Source organism: Hyperoodon ampullatus (genome assembly GCF_949752795.1).
Source record: "Hyperoodon ampullatus genome assembly, chromosome: 8".
Lineage (NCBI taxonomy): Eukaryota > Metazoa > Chordata > Mammalia > Artiodactyla > Ziphiidae > Hyperoodon > Hyperoodon ampullatus.
The window spans coordinates 22,167,266-22,189,067 of NC_136921.1; the positions used below are offsets into that span (position 1 = coordinate 22,167,266).

General features: G+C 40.3%; 1 protein-coding gene across 1 annotated transcript; it reads left to right on the forward strand.

Moving 5' to 3' along the window:
• Positions 1–812: 812 nt before the first annotated feature.
• On the forward strand, positions 813–19,877 carry PECR (peroxisomal trans-2-enoyl-CoA reductase; the record flags this gene model as incomplete). Its single annotated transcript, XM_079710670.1, is given in 6 exon segments — positions 813–890; positions 992–1,103; positions 8,109–8,242; positions 9,917–9,940; positions 9,944–10,082; positions 19,792–19,877. Coding segments are annotated over 6 exon segments (573 nt in total).
• Positions 19,878–21,802: the final 1,925 nt, after the last annotated feature.

Below are 21,802 nucleotides of genomic sequence, written 5' to 3' on the forward strand. Positions count from 1 at the left end.
AAAACACGGATGAGAAATTTCCCCCATCCTCAGGAGGCTCCCTCCCCTGCATAAGGAATGAACTAGAGGGTAGGATCTCAAACACACACCTGCAGATGCATTCTTGCAGGAAGCATACACCCTTCGAGGAAAGGTCTTCTTTTGGACCCATCAATTTATGAAGCCCAGCTGAAATGTATCAAATCTCAAATCTGGTAAAGGTTCCTTGTTCCCTTCATTCCTCAGTGAGGAGAGGGAGATGAGGTGGAGGTGGGATTGAGTTTTTTCTAAAAATCATTTATTATCTTGGTTCTCTGGATAACTACAATTGTATCTCCCCCCTCCCCCTCTCATTCCCATCCCTTCCGGAGGATGAAGCCGGATTTCTCCGCCCTCAGCTAAGGTTGCCCCTTTCCTTCCCAGCCAGCTGCACACAGCAGCTGGAGCCAGAGCATCGCTGGACTTCCAATGCGGGCGGGCGCAGCAAGGAGGCAATACGGCAGGCTCCGGAGCTGCAGCCTCTCTTTACCCAGATGCACTGGAGATTTAATTTTAATTAACCGTGAGAGCTATAGCACTGAGGATTGAATTTTTCAAAATAGCGCACAATCCTGCTTTTTGTCTTCTTCCCTTTCCCAAAAGCATCGAAATAACACACACACACACACACACACACACACACACACACACAAGGAACAAAGAATCTCACCTACACGTGCCGGGGAGATAGGCAGGCGGACAGTTTGGACGGTAAGGACGCCGCCTTGGGGGAGCTGTTCTGCACTGGGAGAATACAGAGCTCCTGAGGCGGCCGCGCGGGGTGGGGCGGGGCGATGGAGAGGGGCGGTGCGACGCGAGGCAGCGCGAGTGGACTGGACGGGGCGGGGCGGGGCCCGGGCGGTCACGTGGGCGTGAGCCCTCTGTCCGGCATATTTATAAGGCGGCGTGGACCCATTGACTTAACCTGGCCTATGCTTCATCACTCAGATGTCCCGTGGCCGTGAGTTCTTAGGTCAAGGGCAAAAGCTGCCTGGCAGCAAGCTTGATGCAGCACCAAGTGGCCATCGTCACCGGCGGGGGTACGGGCATCGGAAAGGCCATCGCGACCGAGCTCCTACATCTAGGTGCGTGAGCAGGCCCCTGGGCTAGGGTATTCAGAGCGAGGGATCCTTAGAAGCTGGCGTAACCTGGGGTCGGGAGCCAGGGGGCCAGAGGCGGGCTTAGGAGAGCGTGAAGTTGCAAAGCAAAGGAAGTGTAGCTGTGGGTGAAATTTAAACCGCGAGGGCGAGTGGAGAGAGGAGAGTTCTAAGAAAAGTTGTGGAGAAGCGGTGGATGATGAACCACTATTTGTAAACTAAAGGGAAAATTTAGAGCCAAAGATACTGTGTCCGAGGTGGGGGTTAAGGAGACGTGTGGAATCATGCTATGGAACTAATTATGGATGTGAATTTAAAATTAATTCTTTCTAGGAAATTCCCTGGTTATTTAACTGGAAAAGGTAAAAGGCTCCCATCATATAATCTTCTCGAATCTCTTGTAATATTTACCTTAACTTGGGTGAAGGGAGGACTTTATAAGCAATAAACAAGGAAAGAAACCACAAAAGGGAAAATAGATAAATATGAAGGTGTTTATCCTCATTGAATTAAAAAATATAAATGAATAAAGTTCGAAGGAACATGAAGAAAAACACTTACAATGTACAACAAATTTATTATATAGAGATCTCATAAATAAATAAGGAAAAGATCTAACAACTGATAGAAAAATAGGCTTCTGATATGGGCCAAGCATTTTAAATCAAGAACTAAAAAAAAAGCAGTAAGTATATGAAAAAATAGTCAATTTTTTGGGCAATGAAATGCAAAATATAGCAATAAAAAGGTGCCGTTGGTTTTTTAACAAAATTTTAAAACATTGGGGAAAATGAAAGTGTTGATGAGGAAGTGAGAAGGCAGGCAAGAATGTAAATTATTACAAGCTTTCTAGAGGTCAGTTTGGGAAAAAAAATCCAAAAGTGTTAATAGTATTTGTGCTGTATGACCTAGTAATTCCTCTCTCAGGAATTTACTCTTTGGAAATAATCAGGGACAAGCACGGATTTGTGTACAAGAATGTAGTGTTGAATAGTGAAACATGATAAGGGAAATGACTAAATCAGTAACAATGAAATATGCTGCTATTTAAACATCTTGCTATTGAAGATTTTGTTGTCAAATGCATACCATATAATTGAAAAAAATCAGGATTCTAAACAAAATATAGCATTCCAATTTAATTGTTAATGAAAAATATATATGCAGAAGAAGACTGAAAAGAAGTTTGTAATATTGTTATCAGCAACTACTTTTTCTGGAAATGATTTGAATGATGAGTAGTTAAATTGTACTCATTTTTCAAAATTTTTTAATGAACATGTAAGTTGTCTTTGCTTACCATTGTGTTTCTAATGCCCGGCACAGCGTGTGAACTTAAAAAAAGTATGTTGAAAAAAGGAAAAAATACATCTTAATAAGAAAAAAAAAAGGAAATTAGCATTTCTTAATCTGACCCTGGTGTAGCTTCATCACCATTACTACCCACTTTACTTCCAACACCAAAACTCTAATCCTGTTCAGGAAAATCCATTAGAAAAGTAGAATCGGTTATCATTTTCTGTGAAGGTCAGATACCAGGCTTCACAGCAGATTGGTCAGATCCTGGTTCAACCTTCCAACGTACTTTAAAAAAAAGTAATGTTGTATTGGAAATGCATTTCCTTCAGTGAAAGAGTATACAAATAATTTTTACTCTGACTTGCTCAGCTTTATTTTTTTATGCCAGGATTTAATGACTGTTTCCTGAAAATTGTTATAGAAACCCAAATTGGGCAAAATAAAATAAAATGTTAGCCAATTCAATTTCCAGTGAGAAGCCTCCTATTTTTTGGTGTGAATTACAAGTTGGATTTTGAGGCATGCTTTTTTAAAATAAATTTATTTATTTTATTTATTTATTTTTGGCTGTGTTGGGTCTTTGTTACTGCGCATAGGCTTTCTCTAGTGGTGGTGAGCGGGGGCTACTCTTTGCTCGCTGCGGTGCACGGTCTTCTCATTGCAGTGACTTCTCTTGTTGCGGAGCACAGGCTCTAGGCGTGTGGGCTTCAGTAGTTGTGGCGCGGGCTCAGTAGTTGTGGCTCGCGGGCTCTAGAGTGCAGGCTCCGTAGCTGTGATGCACAGGCTTAGTTGCTCTGCGGCATGTGGGATCTTTTCAGACCAGGGCTCGAACCCGTGTCCCCTGCATTGGCAGGCAGATTCTTAACCACTGCGCCACCAGGGAAGTCCGAGTCATGCTTTTTAAAGTGATCGTTGTGCTGTCTTTCACATCCAAATGATTTTGACTGTCCCTTTTCTGAGAGGATGCTGAAAGCCCTAGCTCACAAGGGCAGCATGTAGCGAACAGAATTGAAACCCTCTTCCTGTATTTGACAGATGCTCTTAGACCAGAGGAGTCCTGATTTCATCAAAGAATATTGAACCTAAGACCATTCACATTGAATTCAAGCTAGATCCTTGTCTCTGTCCTCAAGTTAGTCATTCTCTTTCTGTGACAGTGGATGAAATGAAAGTAGGAATTGCAAGTGGGAATTGTGAGGCAAGACAGCCCTCCTTCTTGCTCTGGTGACTAGGCTCTTATCAACACCAGGGACCTAGAAGGTGCTTAAATGTAGCACTCTGAGTTGAAGATTGAAAGGAATCAGTATCAGCCCAAGCAGAAAAGCAATATATTTGGCTACAAATGCCTCTGATGTAGAAATAACTCATTATTTGCTAGTTACTTCTGTACCTTGTTCTAAGTAAGTTTATCAAGCTTTCTGAATTTCTCTAGCAACTCATATAAACAACAAAAAAAGTCCATCCAAATCATTTAGCATAAGGGTGAGGAGAAGGATATCATCTAATAATTTTCTAGTTTATTATAAAATAAGAGCATTGCAATAAATTCAGGTAGTATGGACGTATATAGAAGAAAAAAATGATCTTTCCCATTCTGCCCATCTCCTAAATCCCTTTCCTGGTGATTTTCTATGAATCACCCACACGCACACATATACACTTATGTGTATTTTGTTATTTACAAAACTGTGACTGTAGTAGTCTTACTGCTCTGTAATTTTTCTTTCCATGCTAGTGCATATAGTAGTACTTCATTCTTCTCAAAGTTATATAGTATTCTATTGTATGGATGTATAATAATTTATTTAACCATTCCTTTAATGGAAATTTAGGTTTCTAGTTCTACCCAGCACTGCAGCATTCTGCCTTGTAATACCTTTGCCCCCTGGTTCACGTTTATATGGCAGTTAAAATAAATAGCCTTTTAAAGTTGTGTCCCAGTATAGCTCTGCTAATATTAGATAACTTTCCTGAAGCCTTCAGGGTTCAGATAGTAATTAGTGATAATTTAGTAAGCTTCTAATTAGATAATTCCTTTGAATAATCCTATTTATATTTTCATTATGTCTCTTATTTGAGGCCTTGGACAAAGTCAGGCATTAATCACCTTAGTATTCTTGAGTTTTTTTTTTTTTTTTTTTTAATGAGGCTTAGCTTCTTAATGTGGATTTAGGAAGAGTTGTAGGTGTCAGATTTCCATGCCTTGTCAGCCTGTGCTCTGCTCTGGGAACTAGAGCAGTTAATGCCCATCTTTAAGGCAGAAAGATCAAAGAAAAGAAGGCGATGGGCAGAGGCAGTGGCTAGTCCAGGGGAACTTGTTTCTCCTTTCCGTTTTATTAATCCGATTAGCTATTCCTCCTAATTCAGGGAAACCTGGCTGAGGGTTGGACCTGGGCTAGAAATGTGTATTTCAATTCTTTCCCCTCCTGGGAGTAGAAACTTCCTCCTGGAAACAGAAGAAGAAAGGAATAACGGTTCTCCTAACAGTATAATATATGCTTTGTTGAAAATTATACATCAATTTTTTAAAATAAATAAATAAATTAATTTATTTATTTTTGGCTGCGTTGGGTCTTCGTTGCTGCGCACTTCTCTAAGTTGCGGTGAGCGGGGGCTACTCTTTGTTGAGGTGAGTGGGCTCCTCATTGCGGTGGCTTCTCTTGTGTGGAGCACGGGCTCTAGGCATGCGGGCCTCAGTAGTTGTGGCACGCCAGTTCAGTAGTTGCGGCTCACAGGCTCTAGAGCTCAGGCTCAATAGTTGTGGCTCATGGGCTTAGTTGCTCCACGGCATGTGGAATCTTCCCGGACCAGGGCTTGAACCTGTGTCCCCTGCATTGGCAGGCGGAGTCTTAACCACTGCGCCACCAGGAAAGTCCTATACATCAATTTTGATAAATTGAATTCTATTTTAAAGTTAGTCTTGTCTTGCAAGGAATTCATGGTGAATCTTTTTAATATTTGCTTTATAAAGCTCTCAGATTGCCTATCAGAATTTCCAAAAGTTGTCTGCATTTGTAACTCACTAAATTATAACCTAATCTTGAAAAATAGTTTTTTTAAAGTGCCTTATTTTAATATGTGGAAGCTAGCTCATCATGTACAACTAGAAAGGTTGTGGTCAAACAGAGAGCCATTTTACTCTTTACCTTTCTAAGTGTCATTTATTCCATACATGAATATTGAATGTGGACTGTTTGTGAGTGTAATAATTACAATGACAGGGTCCCAATCCTCCAGGAGATGATAGTGAGTGGGGGGAGACTTAATTATCATACAATACTGGTTTAAATGCTGTATTAGAATGAGGTCAGGGATATGGGAGCATGTAGAAGGAGCTGCCAATCTGGGCTCAGTGAGGGAGAGGAAGGAGGGTCATCAACATAGTTGTGATCATCAATATAGTTCGCTTTAAATCTGCCATACACATCTGGGCTTCCCAGAGGTGGTGAGGCTCTTCCCTCTCTCTGTTTCAAGGCTGTCTTGGCACGTATTTCTGCTTTTTATATTTGTACATGAAAAGAAGGAAGCATTCTCTTTAGGATAAACTAACATGTAAGGCAACAATGAGCAATAAGGTTCAGGATTACTTAGTAAGATAAATGAATAGTCCCGTGTCTCATAGCTTAATACTTTTACTTAAGGAAAGCATTGGTGGAGTGTCAGCATTCCCATGGGTAGCTCTTCCTTTTATAACTCCATTTACATACAATTCTAATTTCACTTTCAGTGTTACCAATTTTTATTTCTTTGTTGCACTCTCGTCTTTGTTGGCCAGTCTCTCCTTCAGTCATCGGTTTTTGTAAAATGTCACATGGGTTTATCATTGGGAGACAAGGAGGCAACACAACTGCATTCTTTGCCGTCTGTGCACAAGTTGAAGAACAGATGCACGGTGGCCAATCACTTACAGACAGTGAAAGAAGTGAAACAGTTAGTCACTGACCGTGATGTGCATCTGTTATTCGCATGCTGATTTGTGGATTTGTACTGGCGGTGCAGTTTATATTTTATGCAATTACTCACAGTTAATCTGCCATGGTAACTGGAATTTGAACAGTGTCGTTGGGGGTCTGGTGTTATTTAAACTAAGGTAACTGAAATTAGCGTGTATTAGAGCTGAGCAAAACAAGGACTGCGGATACTTCTATTTCACCCTTCCTGGACATTGTGTAACAATTAAATGCTGTTCTCATACATTTTATTTCTACATATGTTATAAAGCCTACAATACACTAATATCATTTTTACTTTAAACAATCACTACCTTTTAGAGAGATTGAATAGAAATAAGAAAAGACTTCATATTTGCTTTATTTACTCACATAATTACCATTTCCAGTTCTCTTTCTTCTTTTGTAGATTTAGATTTTCATCTGGTATCATTGTCCTTCTGTTTGAAGGCCTTCCTTTAATCTTTTTGTAGTGCAGGTCTACTTTAATGAATTCTTCTGGATATCATATGTGTGAATAAGTCTTTAATTTGCCATTACTTTTGAAAGCTATTTTCACTGGGTAAGAGTTCTGGGTTCCAAAACTCCCACCACCACCTGCATCCCCAGTACTTTCAAGATATTACACTATCTTCTGGCTTACATTGTTTCTGAAAATAAGTCTTCTGTCTTCCTTGTCTTTTTTGTGTTCTTTTGCTCTGGCTGCTTTTAATATTTTTCTTTTTATCATTGGTTTATTTAATTATGTCATCAGTGCCATTCCTGGGCCTGTTTTTATTGCTTTTCTCCTCATTCTGGGCTGTATTTCCCTGCTCCTTCGTATGCCTTGTGGCTTTTTGTTGGATGCCAGACATTTGAATTTTACCTTGTTGCAGGCTAGTTATTTTATTTTTATTAATTTATTTTTTTTTTGCGGTATGCGGGCCTCTCACTGTTGTGGCCTCTCCTGTTGCGGAGCACAGGCTCTGGACGCGCAGGCTCAGCGGCCATGGCTCACGGGCCCAGCCGCTCCGTGGCATATGGGATCTTCCCAGACCGGGGCACAAACCCATGTCCCCTGCATTGGCAGGCAGACTCTCAACCACTGCGCCACCAGGGAAGCCCCAGGCTAGTTATTTTTGTATTCTTATAAATATTGCTGAACTTTGTTCTGTGATGCAATTAAGTTACTTGGAAACAGTTTGAAACTTTGTAGAGCTTGGGAACAATCTTTCCCCAGCCTCAGATTGTTTCCTTACTCGTATGTACTGATCAGTGCTCAGCTGAAGATCTGAGGGAACTCTGCAGATCTCTGGAGTTCTCTCCCTGTGTACCTCTTTTCTCTCTGTGCCCTGTGTAATCTAGCTGTCTTGGACTCCCAACTTCATCTCTTCTACCCAGGAGACTGCTGGGCTCTGAATGGGTTCCTCCTCCGTATGTTGCAGCCTTTAGACTCTCTCTAGGCAGCAATCTGGAATAATAATAGGGCTCACATTGTTTGTGTTCACTCTCTGGGATCACTATCCTGTGCTACTTGATATCCAGTGCCTGGAAATCATTGTTGCGTATATTTTGTTCAGTTTTTTAGTTGTTTTGGGCTGGAGGGTAAGTTCAGTTCCTATTACTCCATCTTGAGCATAAGCAGAAGTCCTAATCCATCTGTTTTTATAGGAACACATGAAACATTTTCTAAACATTATTACTTTCAGAATTTGGACAACCAGTGAAAACATATTTAGTTGTTCTTTGGCTGTTGTCTCCTCAGGGTGTAATGTGGTCATTGCATCCCGTGAGTCTGATAGATTAAAATCTGCTGCAGATGAACTGAAGGCCAGTCTGCCTCCTACCAGCCAGGCTCAAGTCACTCCCATAAAATGCAACATCTGTAATGATGAGGAGGTAAAGCAAATCTATCTTTGTTTTTTTAAATTTTATTGTAGTATAGTTGACTTACGATGTTGTGTTTAATTTCTGCTGTCAGCAAAGCAACAATTATACAGATATATATTCTCTTTCATATTCTTTTCCATTATGGTTTATCACAGGATATTGAATGTAGTTCCCTGTGCTATACAGTAGGACCTTGTTGTTTATCCATTCTATATGTAATAGCTTGCATCTGCTAATCCCAAACTCCCAATCCTTCCCTCCCCCTTGGCAACTACAAATCCGTTCTCTGTATCTGTGAGTCTGTTTTTGTTTCATAGATATATTGATTTGTGTTTTATTTTAAATTCCACTTATATGTGATGTCATATGGTATTCGTCTTTCTCTTTCTTAGTTCACTTAGTATGATAATCTCTAGATCCATCCATATTGCTGCAAATGGCATTATTTCATTCTTTTTAATGGCTGTGTATTATTCCATTGTGTGTGTGTGTGTGTGTATGTGTGTGTGTGTGTGTGTGTGTGTGTATCACATCTTTATCCATTCATCTGTTGATGGACATTCAGGTTGTTTCAGTGTCTTGCTATTGTAATACTGTTGCTATGAACACTGGGGTGCATGTATCTTTTCAAATTATAGTTTTGTCTGGGTATATGGCCAGCAGTGCAGGAGTGGGATTTCTGGATCATATGGCAACTCTAGTTTTAGTTTTTTGAGGAATGCAAATCTATCCTACTTATTCATTCATTTTAATTTATAGTAGTTGTCCCTAAACCTGACTGTGCTTTGTTTTCCCATAGTAGCTATCTTAGATGAGGTTCGCTAGAAGCAGAGCCTGTGAAGGAGATTCTTGAGCTAATGATCTATTGGGTGAGTGGCCTCAGGAGAAAGAGAGGAAGGGAAGAAATGTAGGGAAGCTAAGCAAGGACAGTTTCATCTAGAGACTACCTTTTGTGCCTTTTGCCCTTTATCTCATTTCGTAATGTCTGTTTCATAACTATCCATTATTCTGTGTTGGTAGCTTACAAATTAAAACAATGGAGGGGTGATCCAGGTCCTTGGATAAATCTTGTCATTAAAATTCCAAATTTAGCTTTATGATCTATGGGTATTGGGTACTAGTAAATTATTCACTGATATAGGATTTTCAGGTTTATTCATTGTGACTACCTCTCCGTTTACTGTGGTTCTCAGAGTTACTATTCACCGTGAGACACTGCAAGCTCTGCTACTCTCCTAAAGCAGGTGATAAAGTCCAAGTAGCAAGTTAGGTTATTAACCAGTTCACTTTTAACATTTTATTTATTTATTTTTTGAAGTGCAGTTGATGTACAATTTATATGTTACAGGTGTATAATATAGTGATTCACAATTTTTAAAGGTTATACTTCATTTATAGTTATCATAAAATATTTGCTATATTCCCCATGTTGTATAATATACTATTGTAGCTTATTTTATACCTAATAGTTTGTACTTCTTAATCTCCTACCCCTACATTGCTCCTCCCTGCTTCCCTCTCCACATTGGTAACCACTAGTTTGGGCTCTGTGTCTGTGAATCTGCTTATTTTTTGTTATATTCACTAATTCATTGTATTTTTTAGATTCCACATATAAGTGCTATCATACAATATTTGTCTTTCTCTGTCTGTAACCAGTTCACTTTTAATGTTTTTCTTTAGGCGAATAATTTGGTCAAAGCCACCTGAGACTTTTATGGTCAGATGAGTTTCTTGGTAAACAATGGAGGAGGCCAGTTCTTCTCTCCTTCTGAACACATCAGTTCAAAGGGGTGGAATGCTGTGATTGAAACCAACCTGACGGGAGCCTTCTACATGTGCAAAGCAGGCAAGTATGATCAATCATCCAAGAAGTCCAAGTGTCTTTATGTAAAGATCATAGAGAATCCTGAAAGAGAAATTGTTATGGGCTCAGAAGCTCCATGTCATAAACACTTACATACAACATAGCAATGCAGATTGCTGCATTTCTGGATAGTAATTCGGCAACATTTATAAAATACAAATATTGTTTGATCTGTTAATTTTATTTCTAGGAAGTTATCATGTAAAAATTGTTCAGAATCTGTACAAAGATATTGCTACAAAGTGCTTCATAAAATAAAGGAAGACTCCACACTTATTTTGTTTTTAAGAAATGAATCTGTTAAATCTATTACAAGGACCTATTAATTAATTCAGTGAAATCTTCAGGGAGAATACCAGAGTCCACATTTTTTATGACTAATAAGTAATTAGCACACATGCATAGTCTTTAGATTAAAGCTTATGTTTCATAGGTGGTAATACTCAACCCTGAAGTTGGGTAACTGAAGAGTTCCCTTACAAACTATCCAAGACATTTTTATGCTGAAAAATGTGGAACGAGTATAATTCTGAACCACAGGGTCTTCACCCCAACATGGGTTAGGCTTTATATTCTTAGTATCTCTAAATCAAAGGTCTTGCAGACACTTCCAGCCTCATCTTTATCTAACTGGTAGTATACAGTTCTGTATTAATTGTGATACAGGATGAGCTGCTGAAGTGTAGAGATCCGCAAAAAAGAGGAGCTTGAATAAGATAGTTGACTTCTCCCTCACATAAAAACTCAAGGTATATAGTCCAGGGATAGTATGGTAGTTCCATAATCATTAGGGAATAAGGATCCTACTTCTTGCTTTACTATCTTTGACATGTGGTTTCCATCCCATGGTCCAAAATGGCTGCTCCAGTTCCTGTCATTGTAATTGCATTCCAGACAGTAGGAATGAGGAGAAATGTAATACTCACTCATTCTTTTTAACAGCACCATCTGAAAGTGGCGCCATTACATTCACTGACATTCATCATCAGCTAGACCTCGGTTAAACGATCATACCTACCTATAAGGGATACTGGGAAATAGAATCTTTAGGTGAGTAGCTATGTGCCTAAGTACAAATTCAATTTCTATGTAAGAAGAGGAGAATGAGCATTAGGAGATAGCTTGTAGTCTCTAACCCACCCTTCATAGCTTAGCACTTCAACACCTTCCAGCACTCAAGTCAACAGCCTCTTATCAACCTGAGGTTCCTTGCCAACAGCCATTAATTAGAAGTCTGCAGAGTCTAGAATCAGTTATGATTTTTATTAACCAGAATTGAATTAAAGAATATAGGGCCTCTAGTTTTTGTTTCGTTTTGTTTTTACTTTAAACAATGGGACTTAGCTTTTGGTTTTGAAAACAAGGAAAATGAAACATACATTTTTCTATACCATAATAAAGACAGTGAAAAACTGAAAACCATTTAAATATTCTAGAGTAAAATATTAGTTGAGTGAAGTTTTATACATCTACAGGATAGAGTACTATGCAGCCACTAAAAATATAGGTATAAAAATATACTTCTCAGTATGAAAAGATATTCCCAGACATCGAGTGAAAAGCAGGTTATAAAACATTCTATCCAGCATGATCACATTTCTGCAAAAAACAGTATATATTTATATACGGCTGTATATGAATAGACATAATTCTGAAGGAGTTTATACCAAAATATTCTGGGAGGTAAATTATCTCTGGGAGGTAAAATTACATATTATTTTCATCTTTTTGCATATCTGCTTTTTCTAGTTTTTCTAAAATGAACATGTATTTTTATGTAATTAACATGATTTAAGTCATGCCTACCCTGAAGTTCCAGGTTTTTCAACTTGTACTCTTTGACACAATATGCTATTGTTAAAGACTTGTGGGAATATCCACATATAAATTACTGGCGAATTTAGACTTTCCTATAGCCTTTAATTATTCATTTTACTAATATAGGAATTTCTTTCTCCCAGTTTATTTTTGGAAACCTCTTGAATGTGTGAAAAAGTTAAAGAAATAATACAATGAACTCCTATTAGGCATACCTCGTTTTATTATGTTTTGCTTTATTGCACATCGAGCAAGTCTGCCAGCACTGTTTTTCTAACAGCATTTGCTTACTTTGTGTCTCTGTGTCATATTTAGGTAATTATCGCAATATTTCAAATTTTTCATTATTATATTTGTTATGATGATTTGTGGTCAGTGATGGGTTTTTTTTGCGGTGCGCGGGCCTCTCACTGTTGTGGCCTCTCCCATTGCGGAGCACAGGCTCCAGTCGCGCAGGCCCAGCGGCCATGGCTCACGGGCCCAGCCGCTCCGCGGCATGTGGGATCCTCCCGGACCAGGGCACGGACCAGGGCACGAACCCGCGTCCCCTGCATCGGCAGGCAGATTCTCAACCACTGCGCCACCAGGGAAGCCCGGTCAGTGATCTTTGATGTTACTATTGCAAAAAGATTACGGCTTGCTGAAGGCTCAAATGATGGTTAGCACTTTTTAGCAATAAAAATATTTTAAAATTAAGGTTGTACATTATTTTTTATACATAATGCTATCGCACATCTAATAGGCTGTAGTATAGTGTAAACATAATTTTTATATGCACTGCGAACCAAAAAAATTGCGTGATTCACTTTATTGCAATATTGCTTTATTGTGGTGGTCTGGAACTGAACCTGCTTAAATCTCCGAGCTGTGTCTGTATACCTTTCATTTAGATTCACCAAGTGCTAACATTTTGCTGCATTTGCATTCTCTCTCTGTGTCTTTCCCCCCTCTCTTCCTCCCTCCCATCTCTGGAGCTCGTTTAGGCGGTGCTCTGAATCCCCTCTCCTCACGCACCCCGAAACAATGGTCTCTTGCCTCTTCGGCAGCTCCAGACTTTCCCAGACTCCCTCCCGGCCAGCTGTGACGCACTAGCCCCTTCAGGCTGTGTTCACGCCGCCAACCCCAGTCCTCTCCCTGGGATCCGACCTCCGAAGCCCGAGCCTCAGCTCCCAGCCCCGCCCGCCCCGGCGGGGGAGCAGACAAGCCTCTCGGGCTGGTGAGTGCCGGTCAGCACCGATCCTCTGTGCGGGAATCTCTCCGCTTTGCCCTCTGCACCCCTGTGGCTGCGCTCTCCTCCGCGGCTCCGAAGCTTCCCCCCCTCCACCACCCGCAGTCTACGCCCACGAAGGGGCGTCTAGTGTGTGGAAACCTTTCCTCCTTCACGGCTCCCTCCCACTGGTGCGGGGCCCGTCCCTATCCTTTTGTCTCTGTTTTGTCTTTTTTCTTTTGCTCTACCCAGGTACGTGGGGAGTTTCTTGCCTTTGGGGAGGTCTGAGGTCTTCTGCCAGCGTTCAGTAGGTGTTCTGTAGGAGTTGTTCCACGTGTAGTTGTATTTCTGATGTATTTGTGGGGAGGAAGGTGATCTCCACATCTTACTCTTCCGCCATCTTGAAGGTCTCCCCTCCCCGAAAGTCCCACTTCTCTGTTTTTTAGCTGATACTCTTCCATAAAAAGACTTTTAGTTACACCACAACCATCACTTCTCCCTATATGTGTTATTATTATTATTAACTGTTTTAGTATACCACTATGGAATCAAGGATTTCTTTTCAAATTCATTGTTTCAAATGCACACATTGTCTTAAATTTAATAGAAATTTGTGTTTCTATGTTTCGCTATTACAAATAATTCTGTGATGAATAACACTGTAAATATTTGTTTCATATTTGTGGAGGTATATATTTAGGGTATATCCGGGAAGTTGGACTGCTGGGTGAAGAGTAAATGCATCCTGTTAGGCATTTGCAAGTTTCTTTGCATTTTGCATTCCATCATCAATGAATGAGAATGCCTGCTCCTCACAGCCTCACCAAAAATGTGTCTTGTCAATTTCTGGACAACTCTGACGGGCAAGAAATGATATCTCACTGCAGCATCTTTTCACTTGTTGAAAAGCTACCTGGATATCTCTTGTGTGTGTGTGTTTGAATTGTGTTGCTGTCTTTGCACGTGTTTCTCTGGGGTTCTGATCATTTTCTGACATTTTCAGTGTCATCTAAGAATAGTCCAATTTCCATTACAATCTGTGCAGAGGAGCTTAGACTGACCTGCTGATCTTTTGGGTCAGTGTCAATAATGACAAGGGCAAGGGATGGGCCAAAAAGCAACTCATATCTCCCATGGAGAGAGAATTCATGGCCCAAATGCCTATCAGTGAGTGAATGAATAAACAAATCGTGGTATATATGTATAATGTGCTACTCAGAAATGAAAAGGAGTGAGCTATTGATTCATGCAGTAATGTGGATAAATCTGAAAATAATTATTCTGAGTGAAAGAAGCCAGATAGATAAGAGCATGTATGTATGATTTCATTTATATGTTTAAGTCTTAGAAGCATTGAAAAAAAAATTGTTAGTGCTAGATTCACTGAGAGTTAGATATTATTCTGCCTCCTATTCATAAATTACAGGAAGAAAATGAAGCAGTGTGACAGCCTTTAGGGTAGTTTATTGCTCATAATCTCTTCCTTCACACAGTGTAAGACATTTCAAATCATATCTGATACACAAATAAGGCCTTAGTATTTCAGAAATTTTTCTCAGTGAAAGAATGGCTGTGAGACGTTACTCAGATGGAAAAATGAAAGAAATCTCATGGAACCCCTAGTTCAGATAAGTGCCCTTCCTTCTCTTCTGGGCTTTTGCTTCAGAAAAGTGGCTGGAACAATGCCTCATGCGACATAGTCACCATCCTGTCGCTGAATCGTCCACCATCTGTTCTGTTTTGATGGGGGTCACTTTTTTTCTCCTGGAAGGGGAGTTTTTACAAACCTCGTGGTCCATTCAGGCATCTCATCCACCTGGACCTCCCAGTAATGCCAGCCGGAATCAAATCCTTCAGAACCCAGGACTACTGGATAAGCGGTGAATTTCTCTGGATAAACTCTCTGCTTTTTCTTCACAAATGTCCCCAATTTTTTTTTTAATCCTCAGAGACAGAGAGATTAGGATGTGCTGTTTCAAGATCCAGAGTAACTTTCAGTTTCTGTGTCACTTTCTGCAGTGCCAAATACTGCAGAGGAAGGCAGTCTCCTTCCTTTGTTATGGAACGAACAGAGAGCTGGGCGCTTCAGGCTTTCACACCTGTCATGGGTGGTCTCGACATCCAGCAGCACTTTCCCTTCTGACATCACACTCTTCTCTGCCAACTTCTTTAGTAGATCTTTGAGTGTGGAGACGTAGTCTGAAAATGCTATTGTGTCTGCATTAAATGTCCTTCTCGGCTAACCTTGAGAACTATGTAGGGGAGGATAAATAATTTTCCCTCTGCCCTTCTGAGCTCTTAGCTGAGACTCCTGTAATAAAAGACAGATGAACAGGAGAAAAACAAATGGAAGTTTATTCACATGTATACCTCATGTATACATGGGAGGTACCCAGGGAAAAATGAGCAACTGCCTGTCGTGGCTTCAAATTCAGGATTAAATACTATCTTAATAGGGAAAGGAGAGAGGGGATATAGGCCTATTGGGGTGGGGAGGATATGATTTTTAGGAAAGATGAATGGGTCCTTTGAAGAATGGATGGGGGGTATGAGAGTTGGTGACAGTTTGTCCGCATGTGGTGTCGACATCTAGTCTCCCGTCATGTGACAACAGTCAGCCTTCCCTGGTTGATGAGACTCCCAGGGAGGGGATTTATGATACTGTGTTCCTTTTAGCCGATGAGGGGGGTTCAGAGAAAGCCTCTCTCTGCATTTGCTCTGTTTCAAGTGCCCGCAGCTGAAAATAATCAATATACCATCGCAGCAGCATATTTGGGTGGCATCCTACTCCTTTCGATGGCCTCTCGCTCACATTCAACAAACTGGTCCAGGTGCTCAAATTCAGAGAGTAATTTCTGTCTCTGATTTTCCAACTCCCTCTCTCCCCGCCTCCCTCCATCCCCCCCCCATCCTAGTGGTCTTCTTTCTTGGGTGGCTGTTTGTTTCTGAACACCTGCCACTTTCTTCTTCAGGGGCTCTAGGTCACTGCTGAGTCTTTTCCTATGATGAGAGGCAGGACCTCATATGGTGGCCCTGGTGGTCAGGGGATGAGTGCAAGGGGACAAACACCTCTAGGTTCTCCTCACAGAACATTGCCCGAACTCGACTATGCTTCCTGCATATGCTCATCTGTTCTGCCCCCGCCTCTTGCTCCTGGTGATGTGAAGCTGCGTGTTCACCATCGTGTCATCCTGTCCATCTGGGCATTACTCCAGAAGGGCCCCTCCTAGCATTGGTGGCAAGCAAGGAAACCTGCCCTATAAATCCACCCGGGACTGTTGGATGCAGAGTGGCACAAGTGGTGGCCACATTTGATGGTGATGAGGTCGCTCAGGTAATTCTGGCAGATGGAGAGGTTGGTTTCTGCCTGGAGTCCTGCCAGGGCTTTTGCAGCCAACATGGGGGCTGAGGGGGACTTTATTCAGGAAAATGGGGCTATGGAGGTACTCTCTAGTGAGGAGTGGGTCCACCCCCAGACCTCACATACTTGGTTCTGAGGACCTTTTAATTAGAAATTCTAAGCCATAGTATTCTAAGCCTTTTTGTACCATATGGATACAGAGCTAAGTATTTGAACCTCTTCCCTGGAAACATATTAAAATTAATTAAAATTTTTTTATGTCTAGAAATTCTGTTGATACTATTGCTAGCCTGAAGTATGAATTTCATGTCCCTTATTATCTAAAATTGATTTAAAAAATAACCACACCTGTAACCCTCAACATTACCAATTTGTTTGTTTTCTTCCATAATCAAAAGTTCCTCAAAATATTCCTCTTATGCACATGATCATTTGGGGGATCTTAAGTGGGCCTTGACTTATGTGAGATTTGTTTGACTATCAGATAGCTGTGGTTTTGCTTTAATATTGAAGGACCTGGTTCTTTCTTATGGTTCAGACAGGGACTCATAACAAGAACATTGTTGTGGGACTCTGACAGGTCATTGGTACACCTATCAATTTAATTAAGGGAGACATACTCAACAGAAGCTGATTGTAATGTTTGTATTTTTTTTTTTGCAGCACGCAGGCCTCTCACTGTTGTGGCCCCTCCCGTTGCGGAGCACAGGCTCCAGATGCGCAGGCTCAGCGGCCATGGCTCACGGGCCCAGCCGCTCCGCGGCATGTGGGATCTTCCCGGACCGGGGCACGAACCCGTGTCCCCCGCATCGGCAGGCGGACTCTCAACCACTGCGCCACCAAGGAAGCCCCAGTGCCATACTTTTAAGAGTGAACTTCTCTTTGTTTCTCCAGTAAGTGGCTTGTGTATCTGAGCAGAAGAATCAGACCTGTTAGTTGGGGAGGGATGATATGGTGCTATTTTATACTATCTTTGTGTTATAGATTGAATGAAACCATATGAATTTGCTGTGTTCATTCATTTTTGATGTACAAAACAGCAGTTTTATAAGGCTCATCCAAATGTAGATATTACACACAAATATCTGTGTGTGTGTGTTTATCTTATGGCTGGACCATAGAACTTTGGCGTTGGAAGGGTCCTAAAAAATCTGTCCAGTATCCTGATTTTACAAATGACAAAACACATCCATGGATTCAAGGCATGTCCAAGCTAATCACTCCCGAAATGTAGAAAAGAATATGAAATTCAAATGTGTTTGAACTATTGCTAAAGATAGTTGATTAAATGGCTGCTAGTGAATTAAAATGTGGTTGATGTAACACATGTGTACTTGAATTTAATATCAGGGACCTACTCTTTTCAACCTACTCTTTTATGTGCTAATAGTCTTATCAAGGGTTCAGACCTTCTTTGCATTAATCACTGATTAGTTTGGATCTGTAATATTGCTTATTATTTTCCCCTCCCGTATATTTCTTTACTAATAGCACCAGTGTGGTGATGTGCATAAGATACTGTGGCTTTAAGGATCTCATTTGGAAACACAGCAATGCCTACATGGTTATACAGTATTGTTTTCTGATAGTATTTAATGTAGCAAGGGTGGGGGGGAAATCTTTCCACTTCCCTCACCAGTGGAGTTGAGTCAGTATTTGTTAAAGTGAGGTACATCATTTTTCCTTTTTAAAGAAGAAAAAAAAAGTCGAGGTGAGTGCTTCTCCAGGCCTCCAGTGAAATGGTTTTCTTTTGTAATTCTAACACGTTTTTTTCATCAGTACAAAAAACAGGTTTTAAGTTTTTGAAGAAAGCAGCCACATCCATCTTTTAAGAATATACTCCCCCCAAATAATGAGCAGGCATAGTCAGCCTTTCCTTCTAAAGTTTTCTTTAAGATTGCCAGCCCTGCAGTGAGAATGCCTGGGATGGAAGCTTGGCTATACCCTTATTAGCTGATGTTCTTCTTTTTTTTTTTTTTTTTTTAAGGTACAGTATTTTTTATTATATTGAGGCCAAGTTCCATTTTCTTTTTTTTTTATTAGTTTCTGCTTTATAACAAAGTGAATCAGTTATACATATACATCTGTTCCCATATCCCTTCCCTCTTGCGTCTCCCTCCCTCCCACCCTCCCTATCCCTCCCCTCTAGGTGGTCACAAAGCACCGAGCTGATCCCCCTGTGCTATGAGACTGCTTCCCACTAGCTATCTACCTTACGTTTGGTAGTGTATAGATGTCCATGCCTCTCTCTCGCTTTGTCACTAGCTGATGTTCTTGGGAAAATTCATTTCTGGAAGCCTTAATTTTCTTTTCTATAAAGTGAGGTCCCTTATAGTATTTATTTCATCAGCGGTTGGGAGGATTAGATTAGTTAATGCATGTTTAAAGTCCTGTGTCAGATAGGATGCTTTTAGCTACAACTCAAACTGGCTTAAGCAATGAAGGAATTTGTTGTCTCAAATAACAGGTGAGACTTGACTCTGCACCTCAGCGATCTCATCAAGGGCACTTTTTTCCTTTTCCCTCTGTTTTTGCTGCTATGATGTTGGCCATATCGTGAGATGGACTCTCCTGGTAGCAGGATGGCTGCCTGCTGTACCTGCAGCTACAGGCTTCTTTGTTCACATCCACCTGGACAGAGACAGAGGGGAGGGAATGACTTTGTCTCAGCATTTCTAACCAAATTCTGAGACTCCCTCTGCTTGGGACCAACTTATGCAAGTGTCCATCCTCAACCAGTAACCCCAGCCAGGGGAACAGAGTGCACTTATGACTTAGATCAGTCAGTGATCTGAGTAGGGTCACTTCCCCAGAACCTCATGGTTTTCTAAATGGAAACTGAGGCTGTTGGAGAGAGGAGATGGGAGACTGGCTGCTGGGGGTGTGGGCAGCTCTAAGTGTCTGGTACAAAGTAAGCATGTTTTAGAAGGTGTTATTATTAAGGAAGTAAGATTGATTGAATGGCTACATTATGTCCAGCACTGTACATAGGAATCACATTAACTCTCTCAACTTTAACAGATAGATGTTGTTATCCCCTTTAATAGATGAGGAAACTGAGGCTCAGGAAGAGTAACTTCTCCAAATCTGTAGAAGTAACTTCCACAAAAGCTACTAAGTGGCGGAGATGGGATTCAAATTGAGGTTTTTTTCAAAACCTTTGCCATTCGTCCCAGTAATTTCTTTTTTCTTGCTGAGAAAAGGGGTGAACCAGGGAAAATGACAAAATGGTTTGGTGGAAACTAAGAGGACTAATGAGGTTAATAGATTTGCGTCTGACCTGAGGTTTTCCACTTACTTAACAGATCATGACAACTGGCCTGAGGGAGTAGGGGACCTTTCTTTTGTCAAAAGGATTAAAGAGTCTTCTAAGCAAAGAGGCAAGCTCTAGGCTAAGGAAACATGGAAGTGTTCTTTGTCCCCAAATGCCTTAACATCTCAACAATGCACTTCTATACTTTACAGGAACATATAATCTGTATGGAAAACTTACATTCTGATTTTTTAATGTTATCAATTACATCTATGCAAAAACTATTCCTGAAATAAATGCATTTTTAAGTCCCAACCAATGCCCTTTAGCCTGTGATCAAAAAAATTTTTAGGAATGGAAGTTAACATACTTTATGATTATACTTTTTATTTCTAAGAATGGTATTTGAAAAGTGAAATATTTCAAATTAGTGATAGGGGTATCATGATCTCCCTAAAGGATTTAATATTTAATTGTAAAGGTAGGCAGTAAATCTAAACTGTGGCATCATTATGATTTTTACAACAGAAATATACAAAGAATCATTTTTGGTGGTAGATATAATACTTTTGGATCAGTAAAGCTTTATGTAATTATTGCTGTGTGGTTTGTTCATGAAGCCAAATTTGTGTAAACCCTCTTAATTAAAAAGAAAAATAAAGTCATAAGTAGTATTTTTTGCAGTGCTTGATGTGTCTTGATTTCTTAGCCAAAGATTCCTCTTTCTCCATGTTTCTCCTTTTGTATGCAAAAAAAATTTTTATTTAAAATTTATGCAGTTGTATTAGGGTTCTGTTTTCTTCCTTCAATTTATCCTTTCTGGCAATCAATCCCGATTTATGAAGTGCCATCACAAATTATGTATGTTCATTTCTTCTCTTAATCAATTAAACCTCTTTAAAGTGACTTATTCCCTCTTGAAGTGAAGTAGTTTCTTTATCAGTAACAGTCAGTTCAAAGTATATGATTGACCAAGCTCTGGGGTGGGGGGCCCAGAATCTGTAATTTTAGCAGCATCCCAAGCAGGTCTGGGACTAGGATGAGGCTAATGAGCTGCCTTGGGCCCCATGTAAGGAGGCGCTCACTCTCAGAAGTGAACAAGTGCAAGGCCACCCTTGAGAGTGAGCCCATGTTCACTTAAACGTTGTCCTCATTCTGTGAATGTGGAAAGATCGGAAATCTTCCTTTCCTCCTAGACTACATTTTAACAGTAGCCTTCTGGAGATGTCAACATCACAGCTTCTAAGAATTACAAGCCACTTTAGAGGGCAGGGTAGCCCTGGCACAGGTTGGTGCGGAAGATGGAAGAAGCAGGGCTTGCTTTTCAAATTACTTCGTGTTGGTGACTGCTGACAACCCCTTATATCTCCATAGGTTGACATTTGCTTATTTCTGTTTAAGACATGGAGGCTGCCCTACGTAGCACTAAACTTAGCTCCAACTCCTTATTAGATCTTCTTCTTCGACTGTCACTGTACAACTGATCATTATCTGTGCTCTAGAAATATAAGTCTGCTCTCCAGGATTTCTGTGTGTGTCATAATAGTGTCTTGTCAATAATGTTCTTCTGCTACTACACTTGGTAAATTTTGCTGTAGATTGGATGTTCCTGAATAGCCTTACTCATTCATTCAACTAATAATTTGGAGCACCTACTATGTGCTCAGCATTATGGTAGGAGTTGGGTGTTCAGTAGTGAAAAAAAATATGCACAGAAATTTAAAATTCCCAAATAATCTTTTTTTTGTTTTATTTATTTATTTTTATTGAAGTATAGTTGATTTACAATATTGTGTTAGTTTCAGGTGTATAGCAAAGAAATTCAGTTTCATATATATATATATACACACACACACACACACACACACACACACATATATCCTTTTTCAGATTCTTTTTCCATTATAGGTTATTATAAGATATTGAATATATACTAGTGTGTATCTGTTAATTCCAGACTCCTAATTTATCCCCGCCTTTCCCCTTTAGTAACCATAAATTTGTTTTCTATGTCTCTTTCTGTTTTGTAAATAGGTTCATTTGTATCATTTTTTAAGATTCTA